The 17,338-nt window shown below is 33.0% G+C and overlaps 2 protein-coding genes across 2 annotated transcripts in view; one reads left to right on the top strand and one right to left on the bottom strand.

The window, feature by feature from the left end:
• Nucleotides 1-4,669: 4,669 nt before the first annotated feature.
• Nucleotides 4,670-7,499, top strand: LOC112513261 (cytochrome P450 84A1-like). Its single transcript, XM_025119473.1, has 2 exons — nt 4,670-5,613; nt 6,827-7,499. The coding sequence occupies exons 1-2, from the start codon at nt 4,699-4,701 to the stop codon at nt 7,448-7,450; spliced, it is 1,539 nt and encodes a 512-aa protein (XP_024975241.1). The 5' UTR covers nt 4,670-4,698; the 3' UTR covers nt 7,451-7,499.
• Nucleotides 7,500-11,459: 3,960 nt separating this feature from the next.
• Nucleotides 11,460-17,338, bottom strand: part of LOC112512975 (transmembrane and coiled-coil domain-containing protein 4) — a 24,137-nt gene continuing 18,258 nt past the window's right edge. The window contains exons 6-16 of the mRNA XM_025119100.1: nt 15,006-15,158; nt 14,656-14,753; nt 14,495-14,586; nt 14,271-14,341; nt 14,053-14,188; nt 13,201-13,260; nt 13,027-13,112; nt 12,864-12,934; nt 12,373-12,443; nt 11,662-11,719; nt 11,460-11,582 (exon numbers count right to left, since the gene is read on the bottom strand). Coding sequence (XP_024974868.1) covers nt 11,460-11,582; nt 11,662-11,719; nt 12,373-12,443; nt 12,864-12,934; nt 13,027-13,112; nt 13,201-13,260; nt 14,053-14,188; nt 14,271-14,341; nt 14,495-14,586; nt 14,656-14,753; nt 15,006-15,158 — 1,019 coding nt within the window. The remainder of the gene's footprint in view (nt 11,583-11,661; nt 11,720-12,372; nt 12,444-12,863; nt 12,935-13,026; nt 13,113-13,200; nt 13,261-14,052; nt 14,189-14,270; nt 14,342-14,494; nt 14,587-14,655; nt 14,754-15,005; nt 15,159-17,338) is intronic.

Genomic DNA, 17,338 nt, shown 5'->3' with positions numbered 1-17,338 from the left:
CTGATCTGCGAGGGAAAAATTCCCTCGCTGATAGTCGTCGCTGATACCTGGTTTTCTAGTAGTGAAATAATGTCGAAGATTTTGAAAAAATTGGTCTATTAGGTTTTTGGAAACAAAAGCAACCTCAATGCCCGGTTTTGGCATGCATAGCACGTGATATACTAACAATCCAAGCTAGTACCGTAGCTTCGGAGTCCGCTTTTTCTCTTAGTGGCAGGATCATTCCGATATGTCGGACAAGACTAAGCCTGGAGTCCGTGGAGTGTTGCATCTTTTTGAAGGATTACTTGGATAGCGTTGATAGAATTCAACATATGACATCGTTAGAGATGGAGGTTGAAGCGGTGGAAGAACAGGAAATCGCCATGGGACTAAGCACGCCACCAACTACCGATACTGACAGCACTTACTCACAATATGACGATGATGAGGAACTCGACATTGATGACTTTGATGACCAAGAGACTATTTAAAGAAATTCAAGAGACCAGAACTCTTCAAATCAATCCGACATGGGATAATGATGATTGATGAATAAGTGTATCTTCAAATAATTTTATAATGTATTTTTGTAAGACAATGTAATTTTAATTATAATAAAACGTATTTTTAAAGTGTATTTGAGTGACCCAATTAAAAAATTTATAATCTATTAAAAATATATATCATTAAAAAAATTAAAAAAAATATTTTTTAATGGTCGGGACCGGGATCGGCCAACCGTAACTGGTTATAACTCACCTTAACTGGGCTCAACATTTTCGACCGGTTACGATTGACGTTGTTGAGGCACGAGACCGGTAAGGACCTGCCCGGCTCAACCTAAGACCGGTTTTTGGCCATCACTATGCACAAGTAAACCAAGTTTTTATTGTACTTCGTACTTTTGTTGCATTATTAACGAAAAGAGAGAAAATATAGGAGAGATAATATTTATAAAATGCTCTCAATGTGTTTTTTTTTTAATATTTAAGATTTACATAATACACATGCCCTTTTTTAAATATTTGATTGAAATTACCAAATTTAACTCTGAATTAATATGATGTGTGATTTATGTTGTACTTTATTGTTATAACCGGGTATTGATTTATTTGATTGGAAAAGATTGCGGTAAGTTTTATGGCAACAAGTGTAAAATTTGTTTAAAATATCTTACACTTTCACCGCGTTTTATCCAAAGTTATATATATGTAATTATTTTTCTTTACTTCTATTTTTTGATAAGAAAAAGTTGGTGAAAAGCTATTTTCTTTTTCTAGGTTCGAAGAAACAGAAGTAGAAAAGAAGAAGAAATTGATTACGTGATTTTATCTGATTATTGTTGTTGTTTTAAAGTTTTCATCTACTTGTGTTCACAAGGTGAGTTGTTATTTAAAAGTTTCATTTGATATGTTTTTAATAAGGAACCGTATGATTTCATATTTGGGGTGTTTTTGAAATGATTATGTGTTATGCATTAGCATAATTTTGGTTTTTTGATATTTTATTATCAACTGATTGAAATAAGAGTGACATAATCGAGAGAGATGTATATTTTGTAATAAGGGTAGTATAATCAGGAGTTGGGTAAAATTTGTAACAAGGGTAACATAATTAAGAGAGCTAGGTAAATTTGTAATAAAAGTGACATAATCAGGAGTCAGGTATATTAGGATAAGGGTGGCATAATCAATTTTCTGGAAATGACGATCTTTTGATCATGGGTTATTGTTATCGCATCTTTATAATGCGATGAGATTGATTTTTATTGCATGTGTCTAATGCAATGAAATTAGGATGGATTCAAAGTGTTACTTTTATCGCATCCTTGTGATTCGACGAGTTGTGGCAATCGCATCCTTCTGATGCGACAAATTGGGGTTATTGCATCAATATGATGTGACAAAAAGAAGTGATCACATATGAATGATGCGAGGAAATGTGTTATCACATATGAATGATGCGAGGAAATGTGTTATCACATCTGAATGATGCGAGAAAATATGTTATCGCATCAAAAAATTATATTATATTTATGTGTTTTATGCGACAAAAGATTATATTATATTTATTGATGCGATGAAATGGAGTTGTCTCATCTATATGATGCGACAAAAGAAGGTTTGTTGTAATAAATACTATCATTTCAAATGTTGGCTTTCCAAAAAGTATTTTGATCATTTTCACCATGTAATAGTAATAAAAGGAATTACTCAATAGATCTTATGGTCTAACATTCGTTTTGTTTTCAAAAATATACATTACAGATCGGGCTCATGTGAAAGGTAAAATGAAGGGAAAGATGTGAAAGGAATTGTTAATGTTTTACATCAATGAATTTTTGGGAAGCTGAATTTATTCATGTACTTGAGAATTTGTTATATTCAAGCCATGTACTTAATGTGAACAAAATGTTTGTAGCTACTTTTTTATGTAACAATATATGTACATATAGGACCAGTGTTTAATTTTTGTATTTCATATTACATGAAATATATAAATTTTATGCAAATATGAAAATAAGGTGTTACATCCGCATATCTCACTCATCTTACAAATAGCAAAATTATCAAAATAAGTTCCACGATATTAATTATTTATATATTAATATAAATAATAATATTATATTATACACATTATATATTTTTTTAATATTTATTTTTATGACAAAGTTATTTAAATGATATTTTAAGGGAAATCTTATTATTATAAGTTTTGTTGTGTTATGTATTGTTTTAATTGTAAGGAATATAGGACAAAAATTAGTCTTCTCTTCTTCAATACAATCATTTTTATGTTATATAATATTTTTGGAATAACTTCAAAATTACATAACGAGTTATCTCATTTTAAATGATTAAGTCCTTGAACTATTTTTTTAAATGAAAAACACCATTAATTTTTTTTTAATGAAAAACCATTAAACTTTTTCATTTTTATTAATTAAATCCCTGGACATTTAAAAAAATAAATCATGCATTTTTAAAACTTGGTTATCTACATCATTTTAACTCAAAAAAATTACATTACTCAACTAGCAATAGTTCGATGGTTTGTTTATTTAAAAAATCAGGTTTAATCATTCAAAATGAGAAAGTTTAATGGTTTTTTTAATTAAAAAAATAGTTCCGAAACTTAATCATTCAAAATGAGAAATGTTTAATGGTTTTCTTCATTCAAAAATATAGTTTAAAGACTCAATCATTTAAAATGAGAAAGTTTGTTGAGTTTTTTTGGACTTTTCTCTAATTTTTCTATATAAATCAATATATTTGTCATTTGTGTATGTATTTGTAGGACATTAAATATGATTAAGTATATGTATATTAATTACATGGAATAATTTAATAAAAAGTAACAAAAAAAATACAATTGTTAGTATTATAAATATATATATATATATATATATATATGTTATTTTCCAATATTTATTTATTTTTTAAATATGTTATTAAAATTTATATAAATAATTAAAAAATCTAATTAAGAAGAGGTTGAAAAAAACGTGAATATAGATGCTTGAAAATGGTTTGGAAAAGTAGTCTGGTGTGGCAAGACTGCAAAACGTTTTAGCACAAATTATTATAATATTTTTATTGGAGTTGGTTATTATACAACTTTTGATATTTGTGTAACCAATATAACATAATTTCAATTGTCCATTTCATTTGATTAATATGTGATTTCATAAAAAATTTGATTGTTTTCTAATATAAAGTATTGATCATAATTAATGAACCATATTCATCTTCTATAAATATTCAAATCATAATAAATGAACTCTTATCATTTCCATAAATATCTCAATTTATTGGGTTGTATTGATTGTATAAATACGACGGGTTGTATTTGAAACAAACTCTATTTTTATTTTTAATAAAGCTTTGTTATGATATTATACTCACAAAAATATACAAGTCATTATTAAATTAAAATGATTTGAGAATAACTAATAAAATTAAGTCATTATTCTTTTATATTATATTTCATATAATTTTATTAATTATTTAAAATATATTATCTAAATTATACAATATTGTTGATATAACACATTAATGGAAATTAATTTTTAAATTGGTTTATAAATTACAGATATATCATAAATAATTACACTGATAGATGTAGGAATGATCTTACATGATTAACCTGCTAATATAAGATGATTTTGGTATATTATACCATTTTAGATTGTTATTTATTCATTTAACCAGCTATCTATATCATATTTTTCAGTATTTGAATACTACTGTATTTTTTAACCAGATTTTATATAAGATTGGTTAGAATTACCTATAATTAACCTTTTACTCGAAAATATTTTGAAATCTCTTTATCATGTTTCCTTTTAAACAATAAGAGTAGAATTATGACATTATTTTAATTATATTTGATTTTTTCCTATTTTTTAATTGACATATACATAAAATATATATGTATATATATATATATATATTTATCATATATGTGATAAGAAAATTAGCTTTTTTATTTTTAAAATATTATGAAAAAATGAAAATTAAAGTCAAACAATTTGGGAATTAATTTAGAAAAATATAAATAATTGGAAACTGGAACTCATTCAAACAGGAACCACCCACCTTACCCTGTATATATACATCCCCTTATTTCTTTCATTAACGGGCAACCTTCTCTCAGTTGCACTTCGTAGTATTACACACATACATATTCCGATACGACGGTTCTTCGCCGGAAAATATGGATGTTTTACAACTCCAAGGGCTATTACACCCTATGCCCATCCTATTTTACGTTGCACTCCCTCTCTTAACTTTCTTCCTTCTTTCCAGTTTTCGCCGGAAACCTCTTCCGCCGGGTCCAAGGGGGTGGCCGCTGATCGGGAACATGTTGATGATGGATCAACTAACCCATCGTGGTCTTGCTAGTTTGGCTGACAAATACGGCGGTCTGCTTCATCTCAAGATGGGCTTCAGCCATACAGTCGCTGTCTCGTCACCGGAAATGGCGAGACAAGTACTCCAGGTGCAAGATAACGTCTTTGCCAACCGTCCGGCCACCATCGCCATCACTTACCTCACCTACGACCGGGAAGACATGGCGTTCGCCAACTACGGTCCCTTCTGGCGCCAGATGCGTAAGCTTTGTGTCATGAAGCTATTCAGCCGGAAACGAGCGGAATCATGGGATTCCGTTCGGGATGAAGTTGTCTCCATGATCAAAATCACGGCGGCTAGTTCCGGCTCCGCCGTTAACCTTGGTGAGCTCGTGTTCGGGCTGACCCATGACATCATCTACCGAGCCGCTTTCGGGTCGATTTCCCATGAAGGAAAAGAAGAGTTCATCAGAATTCTTCAAGAATACACCAAGCTTTTTGGTGCTTTCAACTTGGCCGATTTCATTCCATGGCTAGGGTTTATCGACCCCGCCGGACTGAACACCCGATTACCAAAGGCCCGGGGTGAGTTAGACGGGTTCATCGATAAAATTATCGACGAGCACCTCCGGAAAGAGAAGAAAACCGGCGACGACGCCGACAACGATATGGTGGACGAGATGTTGGCGTTTTACAGTGAAGAAGGAAAGGTGAACGAAGGCGAGGATTTGCAGAACGCGATTAGGCTCACGCGAAACAATATCAAAGCCATTATTATGGTGAGTTATTTTTTAATATTTTATTTTTGTTAAAATACCAAAAATAACAAAGTTTATGATCATAAACATATTTATTAATTAATTAATTAATTAAATCATAACCGTGATGTTTGATTGGTTTGAGTTTGGCTCCAAATATCAAAGGTATTAGGAGGTCCAAGGTTCAAATCCAAGAAGGAATAAAAATTCTCTTATGGTCACGGAGGTTCAAATACGGTGACTCCGGGTTATCTGTAAAGTAGGTGGTCGTCCTAGGACTAGTCAGCTCGCATAGTGGGTTGTATATCCTGGTTAATAAAAAAAATATTATATATATATATTTTGCTTGAAATATAATCTAATGAATATAAATATGTGTTAATCCACAAATTAAGTAACGTTTCCCCTTATAAAAGACCTTTGATTTAGAGTCAATTTGGTAACATGTATAACAATTAAATGAAATCATAAATTCTATTTATTTATAAAAAAATTAAATATTTAATACATATTTTATATAAAAAAAATATTTAATGCAATTTATTTCTTTAGAAGCCGTAAAGTTAAGTGACCCCATTTCATTAAACTTTTTCTTCATTTTAATAATTAATGATTTTAATTTATTTTAAAATAATCATCAAAAAACAAAATTTATATAACAACCGATGTCATCTTCTTAATTTTGTTTTCACTTATAAAACAAATATTTAATGGTGAAGATCATGAATGATTCCATCTCCATGCTCTTGTTAACCCCAATTAATTGTCTTTTTTTTGGGTTTTTTTAATCTAATTAATTAATTTTGTGCTTATTTTATCCTTCAATTAGTATATTATTTTGAATAAAAACAGATTGTATTAGTTGAAATGGGCAAACATCCACAATCTTGATCAAGTCATCAAAATGGGATATCGATAGAATTATATATATATATATATATATATAGATTTGGGATCATATGAGAAAAGCATGTTTTCATGAGACTCGTGACACCAACTTTTTACATTTGAAACTTCATCGTGTTTTTTGTTGTGAAGGTTCAACTTTTTTAAACCTTCACAGTGTTTTTGCTGTGCAGTTTCACGTGTAAAAATATGGTTTCACGGGTCTAACGAAAACAGTCTGGTCTGACGTGAACCCAACCATATATATATATATATATATATATGAAAAGATGACATTAGTTTTGCTTAATAAAGAATTAACATTTGGTAAATTATGGCTTTCTTATAGGATGTGATGTTTGGTGGGACTGAAACCGTGGCTTCGGCGATCGAATGGGCTTTGACGGAGCTCATGCATACACCAGAAGCACTCAAACGTGCACAACAGGAGCTCGCCGATGTCGTTGGCCTTGACCGCCGTGTCGAAGAGTCTGATTTCGAGAAACTGACCTACTTCAAATGCATCATCAAAGAAACCCTCCGCCTCCACCCTCCCATCCCGGTCCTCCTCCACCAGTCATCGGAGGCCACAGAAGTCGCCGGCTACCACATCCCAAAGGGAACACGAGTCATGGTTAACGCATACGCCATCAACCGTGACAAGAACGCTTGGAAAGACCCCAACACATTCAACCCATCTCGATTCTTGGAAAATGGAGCTCCGGATTTCAAAGGAAGCAACTACGAGTTTCTTCCGTTTGGGTCTGGCCGGAGATCTTGCCCTGGGATGCAGCTTGGGTTGTATGCGATGGAGATGGCGGTGGCCCACCTCCTCCATTCGTTCACATGGCAGTTGCCGGACGGGATGAAGCCGAGCGAGATCGATATGACTGACGTGTTCGGACTCACGGCACCAAAGGCGACTCGGCTGGTGGCAGTGCCAACTCCTCGACTGTTATGCCCACTGTATTAATCGACGAAGGGTCGGATCTTGACTTCCGAGACACTGAAAAATTGTTGATGTTGCATGAACGAATTCGAATGGTTTTAAATTTTTTTTTCTTTTTTGTGGTCATGATTTTTTTTCGTAAAGCAAGATCGATATACAAAAAGATAAATAAAGATTTCAATTTCATGTACATTAATTCATAAACTCGATTTCAATTCCATATATTTTCATTCATAAACGATATCGATAGCTTTTGTTTTGAAAGGTACGTAGCGGAGCCATCCACATTGTACGGATAAGGCAAGTAGGTGGTATTCGGAGTTAAAAGTGCAAAGGCCTTTCTTTCTTGAAGGGGATGTTTGGTTCGGAAAATGAAGATGGTAGGTTGTATGGTTTAAGACGGATGGATACGTACCAAGTTAAGGAATAAATTATTTGAAACAATTTTATCATGTTAAATAATTTCATGACACTAAAATGAACAATGAAATTGATGGTTTTTACGGTTTGTATAAATGATATGGTTTGCAAAATATCCCTATCCCCCCTATCTCTCAATCTCTCTCTCTCTATATATATATATAGAGAGAGAGAGAGAGAGGGGGGGGGAGTGATCAAATACAAACCATTTAATTTGTACAAACCGTGCAAAGCTCATTCAACCAATCATAATTTTTTATTTTGTTAATTTTTTTTTGTAAATTTGAGAGGTTGATTAATCATTTTGATAATACAATTAAAATGAGAATATGGATAAAGAAAGAAAGAGGTTGTTAAATAATTTTATTAAATACAAAATAAGATTATTAAATTACTAATTTACTGTTTTTATTTTATTAAAAAATAATATTAATTATTGGAAGTGATTTGCTAATATTAAATCTCACGATTATGACAAGCTATCGAGTTCTTATTTTTTGAATATATATATATATATAGAGAGAGAGAGAGAGTTTACTTTGCGAACCACGTTATTTGTACAAATCGTACAAACTTCATTCAATCAATCATAATTTTTCATTTTGTTCATTTTTTTTGTAATTATGAGAGGTTGATTAATCATTTTTATTGTTGAGGGTGTTAATCATGGATCTTATCATCTTCATTATTTTAATTTTAGAGAAATAATGAAACAGTTTCATTAAAATTTAATTAAGTATTATATGAAACAATTTCATAACCATATATAAAACGACTTCATCAAAAAAAATATTATATGAAACAATTTCATAATAATTTTTTATAAGATTAAACAATGAAATCGACGGAATAAAATGGTTTGTATGATTTGTATAAATTGGGTAGTTTACATTTGATCGTTCATCTCTCTATGAGGGGATGTATAGTGTAACGTCAAAATTAAGAATTTGATTTATATTGAAAACTTGAGAATCAATCCATCGATTAGATGAAAAGTTATATTTCCAATGTTTTTTATATAGGTTGCAAGGCATATATGTAATTTCATAATTATGGAAAAAGTTATATCTCTTTTTTTTCCCTTAATTGTTTATGTAATTTACACTTGTATTCATTTACAAAATTAAAAAACTATAATTATTTTATTTATAAATTATTTTCAAGATTATTTAAATAACTTTAATATATCAAAATATGTAGTCAAAAATCAAGATGAGTGCATTTGACAATAAAATGGTAATCAAGACGGAAAAAAAGTGAGACGTTCAATCTGTTAAGAAGTAAGGCATAGTTCTAGGAGTTATAAAAACCAGAAGAAAGATGTTCTGGTGCATTAAAAACATAGTTTGTAGGTCACGAAAAGTTGCACGTAGGGTTTGAACTTTGAAGTTGAAAAATGGCTTCTGGTGCTGAAAAGTAGAAGTTTGTTACATTAATTGAGAAAAAAAAGTTTGTTACATTATATAGAAACTAAACCAAAGTTGTTACATTTTGTCCTAAAAAGTAAAAAACTAAAGTTAGAAGAAAGTTCGGTTTGTTCAAAGTCTCATTAACGTGGTTCAGATCTGGCAAGGTAAGATCGAACGTAGACTTGTGGTCTGGCTTGGTACAGGGCCGATTCATCTGAAAGAGGCAAGTCTTGTGGAAAAAAAATAGCGTACTTAAGAAAAATCTTTTATCATTTGTGGACGAATCCAGTTTTTGGTCTGGTCCAAGCTTTATACGATAAAAAAAATCTAATCCATAAAAGTAGGGGTGTAAAAAAATCATCAACCTGCGAAACCTGTCCAACCAAACCTGTTAACAACCCAATTAAACTCAACTTGTCAAACCGCCAACCCATCAAACTATCAATCCGTCAAACCTCCTAATTAGGAGGGTTGAAATTGGGTTAATAAAACTCAACCCAATCCAAACCGTCAACTCGCTGCTAATATATATTATTTCGATAGAACTATATATTTGTGTGTATGTGTATGTGTGTGTAATATTTACAGCAATTATATTTACAACCCAAAAAATATATACATATATAAGTTCAATTTACAACCCAAATCCTAAAAATTAATCCAAGTAGGCTAAGTCAAATTAATCCAAATAGGTCTAGCGTTCTATGAACTATCCAGTAGTCTATCTATACGCCTCAATTCCATTTCCCCCTTATTTTCTTAACAAGAGTGCACTGAAACGACTAGATCAAGCATTGCGTATGATGTCAATGATCGATATGCACTTTAATATATGATTCTCTCTTGCATAGATACTTTTGAAAGTTGGAACTACAAATGTTTACTGTTTAGAAGTTACTTTTATTCTTTATATAAATTTATGTTTTCGTTGTATAAATGAACATATAAATTTTGTTTCAAAATATAAATTTCAAACTAGAAGTATAAGCTTAAATGAACATACGAAGTATGTTTCAAACTAGAAGTTGGAACCATAATTTTTTTTGTTTTCACTACATAAAAGCTGTTATAAGTTTGTTTTTTATTGCATAAAGAAATCTCATGTTTCTTGTAGGTTGTAAGTTGTAACTTTGTATTTTTTTTTATTAATTCTATTTTCTGTATATAGGAGCAATGGAGAATACTACTAACTCCCCAAAAATCAGAAACAATGATAAACCATACACATCGAAGAAAAGGGGAGGTACAACCTCAAACGTTTGGGATCACTTTTCAAAAAAGGATTGTAGATGTGTTTGTAATTATTGTGAAAAAGACTATGTTTATCTTAATAAGAGAATTGGTAGAAATTTTTATATATTACTACCCGACAACCCACCCCCACCCCCTAACCCGTAAGGGTTGGGTGGGTTGGTTTATACTTTTGTATGGGTTGGGTTGGGTTGTAAAAATGTCAAAAACCGGCCAACCCAACCTACGTACATAATAGGGACAATGATTCGACCTTGTGTGGACCGGTGACTTCGTCACTGTTTATATCGCTTAAGAGATCCAAACAGGGGTTGACACAATCTTTACTAGGTGAGGTAAAGGCCTCTGGTTAAACCAAAATCTTAATGAAAAAGATAAAAATTTACCCTAATTTTCACTTTATTTACTTTAGGCAACTGTCCTAATCTTCAAGAGGCTTCGACGATCAATAAACTCATATACAAGTAAAATAAACAAAATAATAGTATAATGTAGTATTCATTTAACCAAAATAGTAAAAAATAAATAACTGAAAAACAACTGTTTAATCTGAAACCCGAATAACCCAAAATCGTTAAAAGAAAAATTACATCCGTAGGTGTGCACCAATCACCTGAATAAATGCCATCTAGTTGAAAACAAAGTTGATCCCCATGAAAACCAAATCACTTAAAAAAATTAAGAACTATATTATTAATTGGTTTGAATCTGACTAAACCCATGCAACCCCAAAACAGAAGAGAACCAAACCAACCATGTGATGTGGTTAGCCATGCATGTTTATGTAGTTTGATGGTTCTGACCAACAAGCCCTTGATTCGAACCAAGAGCCATGCATTTTACCACGAGGCTACCACCATGGTTCCTTTTCATCAACATGATGAAAAGAACTACACAAACAACCCTACAAACTACGAGAATTAGTTCATCATAATTAAACCTTTGAGCAAGTCTCAATGATGGGTATTAGCGATTTTGAAAACAGGATAATACCCATCAAGATCAAGCCGATCTAGTATCTCTCGGGTACCCCATAAATATGAAGAATGCCCCTCAATGGCTTCTGTAACGTCAACCTGCACAACGAATGATAATTTTTGCCATATTAGATCTTGAAGAACATGTAAAAAGCGTAATAACGAATATGAAACTTACGTTCTCAATTCCAGGAACATCCACCGGTTGAATTCCAGCTAATCCTTGACTAAGGAGACTGTTCAAGCATGGTAAGCATGTATGTAAGAATTTCGGATAACTATTACGCAGAGATACAGGTTTGTGAGATGTGAATATAAAAATTTGGAGATGCTAGAAGATGCAAGACACCTGAAGCGATCTCTTTGCATATATACAGCTCTAAAACCAAACCAATAGAAGAAGCAACCATGCATAGAATGCGAATTTCTAGACATACCCTCTACAGTTAACTGTCAAAACCTGTCAATTCTAGTCTATATATTCTATCTTCTTTCCCTCTTTTATCTACCCTTCAAAAAGATATTCGAATATGAGCACACGAGGAATCATGAAGCCAATAACCCATATAGCATCTAGACCGGGGGCTAGTAATATCCTAAGGATAATGTTAATGAACATCTAATCCGTTTCATATGTAGTTCATTTCCGTAAATTTCCAACTAACAAGGGGTAGGACCCTGCTTACCAAATGGGGTAATTTTCTTTTGTGTTTATGTAAGCAGGATGAATCTGTTTTCTTAAATCTTATGAATATTAAATGGGTATGTTCTAATTTTAAGCAAATATTTGCAGAATCATCAATGTTGAAACAGCAAGAATCCATCAAGCAAAATACAGCATGTCATAATTGGAATGCATGGAAGCACAATGATTCCACATAACGTGTACCTGGCACGGAAGGCTACTCCAAGCATCCAGTCGTTTGTTGAATAAGCATTTACCAATCTGCCAGAAACAACCTGCAAAGAACACATCTCCTTTTATATTTACGCAATGCCCGCTTAATGAAGTAACTTCATAGCAGTTGCGGCACATGATTTGACAATTTTCTGGTGTGGGAAAAGTCAAGCACCCAACAATTCGGGCCACACTACAACAAGATTGGCTTTATAGGACATCAGATATGTCTAAATGTCATAATAGACTACTTTACAAGACTCAAGTTTATAGAACCCATGTGCCTACGTAAAGACGTTAAAATAAGTTGATGGTCCGTTTTTTGGGTTCTAACAAGTTTCTTTAGGACACTTTTGAAATAAAACATCCTATTAGTCTTTTTATATGACGTTATTTGAGTCCTATAAATGCAAGTGTCATGTAAAAAGATGTGTTAATAATGATTTTTAGTACGGAGATTAACAAGAGAGAAAATACTTGACCTTCCTAACCGCTTCCCAATTTTCATCTTTTATAGCAACTGGTGCTCCAAGTAGAACAACTCTTTCTACAACTCCACCTGAAATAATACAAGAGATGCAAATTAGTATCTCTCAATCTACTAGAAACACTTAGAACAGCTTTTATGCGTTAAAAACAAGTGACGATTACTGTGATCAGTTTCAGCCAAATGTTGAAGACACTTGAAAATTGCCCGAGCTCCAAGTGAGAAACCTACTAGTGTCACAGGCCTGAAAGTTACGAGCACCAAATAATTAAATATTTTTAATTGTTCTTCTGAAACTCTTCAAGTAGATGGAATAACCTGATTTACTGTACCTGTTACCCTGCAATCCGTTGATTAACACTTCAGTCAGCAGCTTTCCAGCCTTGTCGGATCTGGTAGAGGAACAAAATTACATGTGGGATTCTCATGGAACTATGCAACACTACCTTCATTCTAAAATAAAATTAGCTTTATATGATGTAAAATATGTCTAAATGTCATAATAGACTAGTGTATAGGACTAGACAATTATGTGTCAAATATAAAGGTATAAGTTGATAAAACACTTTTGGGAGTCCTAACAAGTTTTTTAGGACACTATTAAAATAAAATGTCCTATTGGTCTTTCTACATGACATTTTCTGAAAAAGTGTCTTATAAAAATAAGTGTCTGGTAGAAAGATGTATTCTTAGGACACTTCGCAAACATGTTCTATAAAATAACTAGTAGGACAATTTACTTTCAAAAGTGTCCTACAAACTTGTTTGATGCCCAAATACGTGCTAACATCCTATTGTAACACCTTTCTATAGGTTGAACAATTGTTTGATCCTATAAACCTAAGTCTTATAAAGTAGTCTATTATTTTTAGACATGTTTGGCGTCCTATAAAGCCGACTTTGTTGTAGTGTAGCATCATGGTTTGATTTTTGTAGCCAAAATGGCCAAAATTTGATTTTTGTAGCCAAAATGGCCAAAAATATATCACAACAGTTTACGTTGGTGAGATCATGGAAGTTGTTGCTGATAACAGCATGAGTAGAAATCGGAGTAAGAACTCTTTTGTTCAGTTTTGAGTAAAAGTTAAAATGGGAATTCTGGTTTAGCATCCACCATTCGATTTTGAAAACAAGAAACTCTAATTTGGAATCCTGGAAGAGCAAAATAGCAAAAAATGAAAAACCTGTCCACAGCAATCGACCATTTGCTGTCAATGATATCCGTTATAGTCAGTAATGTTGCAGGCAAGGCTAAAGCGGCTACAAGAGAGCTTAACACTGTCATCATAGCACCTTGTTTCATCAATTCTAATGCAAGTTCTGCATCATATACTGATAATGAGAATATTGCCAGCTATAGTTATCGCTCAACCAATTAGAGTTTAAAAATTAAAGTAATTACTTGATGTAATAAAATCCTGGATTGCAGTGCTTACAGCAATCAGATGCTCAGATTCCCACTGTAGTGCATACCTGAATAATTGACTGAAAACTATCACTTTCTAATCTTTTTGATGTACTCATCTGTGCATAGCGTTGACACTAAGAACTATGAAATAGAAATAAAAGTAGAAGGGTAGAGACAATAAAAGAGATTTTCAGAATGTTATCCAAAGGCATATATACCTTTCTGAATGATCCGTTTGTCCTTCCCACGGCCTCAAAAAATCGTCCTCCTCAAAGACAAATCCTGAAACCATGATTTCAACTGCCAACCTCTGGGAATATAAGATTAAATGAGAAATATTTCCTCAAGAAACTGAAAAAATGGCTGAAAAAGAACTCACGCCTTGATTATGGTTTTCCCCAATGGCTTTGAACTCAAATTCATCCACACTTCCAGTCCTTTTGGCCATCTTAGTCCCTGTAAGTCCAGCTCCAGCAGCTGGATCAATAAAAGTGTGTCCTTTCAGTGACATTAATCCTCATAAAAGAAGACTAAAGGTCAAAGATTTTGAATTATGAGTTCTTGCACCCCATCAATGTAACTCAACAGCAGAAGCAACATGTGAAATACATATACCAATAGCAATTAACTTGTTTAACACCTTCCATGTGATCTTTCTAGAGATCACTGCCCACTAGGCTACGAATTTACCTTAGAAAAACAAACTATGAAATATGATTCTTTCATCACCTCCAAATGATGCGGCAACTGCAACAGAGCCTGCAACGCTCCCTGCAGCACTTGCAACAGCAGCAAATCCACCAGCTCCAATCACTGGGACAATGGTGCCCAATGTGGGAGCTAAAGCACCAACTCCTGAAGCAATTGCTGGAGCAGCTAAACCTGTTTGAAGATTGTAAACAGGTAATTTCTATGTATTGATTATGAGAGGATTAGATTATTATATCTAGAATTTAGAATCTAAGTAAAGAAAACATACTTCTACAAACAAGAAAGTGAAACTCTAATTTACTCAAGTTGGATCGAAGATGTTTCAGGGAATAGCTGACGGCTATCACAATATAGTATCAGTAAGTTGTGTGTAGTCATCCAAACTCTCTTACAAGTTTGTTTACCCACATCATTTTGCATGACACATTTTGACATGGCTCTATATCCGACTCCACACTCGAATGAAAGACATTGTGTCGTTTCTTGCTTTTCCAAGAAACTAGTTTATCTATGATGAGTACATAGTGCCTTGTAATTGATCTCCTGGAAATATGACCCACGGACCAATCTCCATTTTCCGATAGTGAGATTGAGTTGTTCATTTTACATTCCAATAGACCACACCCGGTGAGCATATCAAGAACATATTTGCGTTGAGATAGAAGAATACTTTATGGAGACCAGGATATTTCTATTATAAGAAACTAGCGAAGACGTCTAAAATCAGTATCTTGAAACTGAGACTATAGAAATTGTTTTGTTATGAACTGGTTAATGTTGAAGAAGAACAAGACAATTCCTAGAAATCAATGGTTGGATGCTTGTGATATAAAAAACAAAAGGAAGCTGGCATTCGAGAGGCTAGAACTCTCCTGTAACACCCGTGTCTTTACGGTTAATTGTTTAAGGGTGTAGATTTGTTTTAGCAAGTCATTCGATGTCCAGCCATTATTGAATGTTTGTGGCTTTTGAATCAAGAGTCATGATTGATTTGGGATGGAAAAAAGTTGTGTTGAACGTCATCCGAGGCATTGAGAGACCTCCCATGCAAGTTTGGTCACTCGAAAAATCAGCTTAAAAACGCAATAAAGTGCCAAGTTGGTTGCCAAGTGAGCTGAAGTCGCTTCAAAAGTCGCCCTCGACTATCCGGAAATCTGATTTTTGGACTCGGGCGACTTCCCACGCGAGTTAAACTCGCCCAGAAAGTCACGAGGAAGCCTGACCTGCACAAAGACCGGAAATTGTGGTTTTCCTCATTTTGGCCATAACTTGTTCATTTCTTACCCGATTTGAGCGACTTTTAAGGCTGTGATTTCGTCTTTGGAAGCTCTTTCAAATGGTAACAAAGATGATTAAATCTTACTTGATGATTTTAGAGTTCATAGAGGATGAAGGTAAGATCACATCTTTGTCTTTTGATTCTAGGGTTTGGTCCTTTCACACCAACAACTCTCATTCTCTCTTGAGTTCTATTTTGTGTATGTTTTGGGAGAAATGGAAGTGTTCTTGAGAGCTTTGTACCATAGATTTGGAGTTGTAGCATGAGGAAGCTGAATATTGGGTAAAACCTAGATTTAGCCTAAATCTAGCAAGGTGAATTCAAGTTGCTTTGTGAAAACTATGTACATGCCAAAATGTGTATTTTGAAGTAGTAATGTGTTTTACTTGATATTTATCAAATGTATAGGTTATTTGATGAGTTATGCGTATTTGGTATATTTGATTTTATAAATATTGTGAAACACTCTGTATTTGGGGTTTTTGGACACTTTGGTAAATAAATCCTGAGAGTGTGTCATTTTGATGATTATTTCATTACTAGAGATTGTTTGACACTATTGCACTCTTGGTGTCTTAGGTTTTATAAACCAAACTGGAAAATACACGAGATAGTGTTTTGAAGTATTTTGAAGATATAAATATCATGTCTTCATTTGGAAAATGTTAATGATGGGGTTTTGAGTTAATCATGCCTTTGGAGCATATATTTGCATAAACGTTGGTTAATTTATGTTTTATTTCTTTTGATGACTTTTATTGTATAGTTAATGGAGTTGTTGAGCTTTTGGCTTAGTTTTGACTCGAATGAGTCATGGGGACATTTGTCAAGTTTATTTTGCTCTATGTTGAACTTTTGGAGTTTATATGCAGTTATGGCATATTTATTGAGAATTACAAGTTTTGAGTGTGTTGGTCATTCAGTTGGAGTCATGTAATTATAGACTGTAATGCAATGGACCCATAAGCATAGGAGTCTGTTATGAACTAATCAATTGCAGGGAATATATGGGTTGCTATATTGATAATTGAAGAAGAAGGGGATGGGAAACAGAATACAGAAAGGTGATGGG

The sequence above is a fragment of the Cynara cardunculus genome (assembly GCF_001531365.2).
Source record: "Cynara cardunculus var. scolymus isolate 2C chromosome LG 5, CcrdV1, whole genome shotgun sequence".
Taxonomy (NCBI): Eukaryota; Viridiplantae; Streptophyta; class Magnoliopsida; order Asterales; family Asteraceae; genus Cynara; species Cynara cardunculus.
This window is presented reverse-complemented; position numbering and strand designations above follow the sequence as displayed.

Coding starts and splice junctions, on each gene's coding strand:
- LOC112513261 (XM_025119473.1), top strand. CDS start 4,699: ATGGATGTTTTACAACTCCAAGGGCTATTACACCCTATGCCCATCCTA. Junction 5,614..6,826: donor ATATCAAAGCCATTATTATG/GTGAGTTATTTT, acceptor GCTTTCTTATAG/GATGTGATGTTTGGTGGGAC.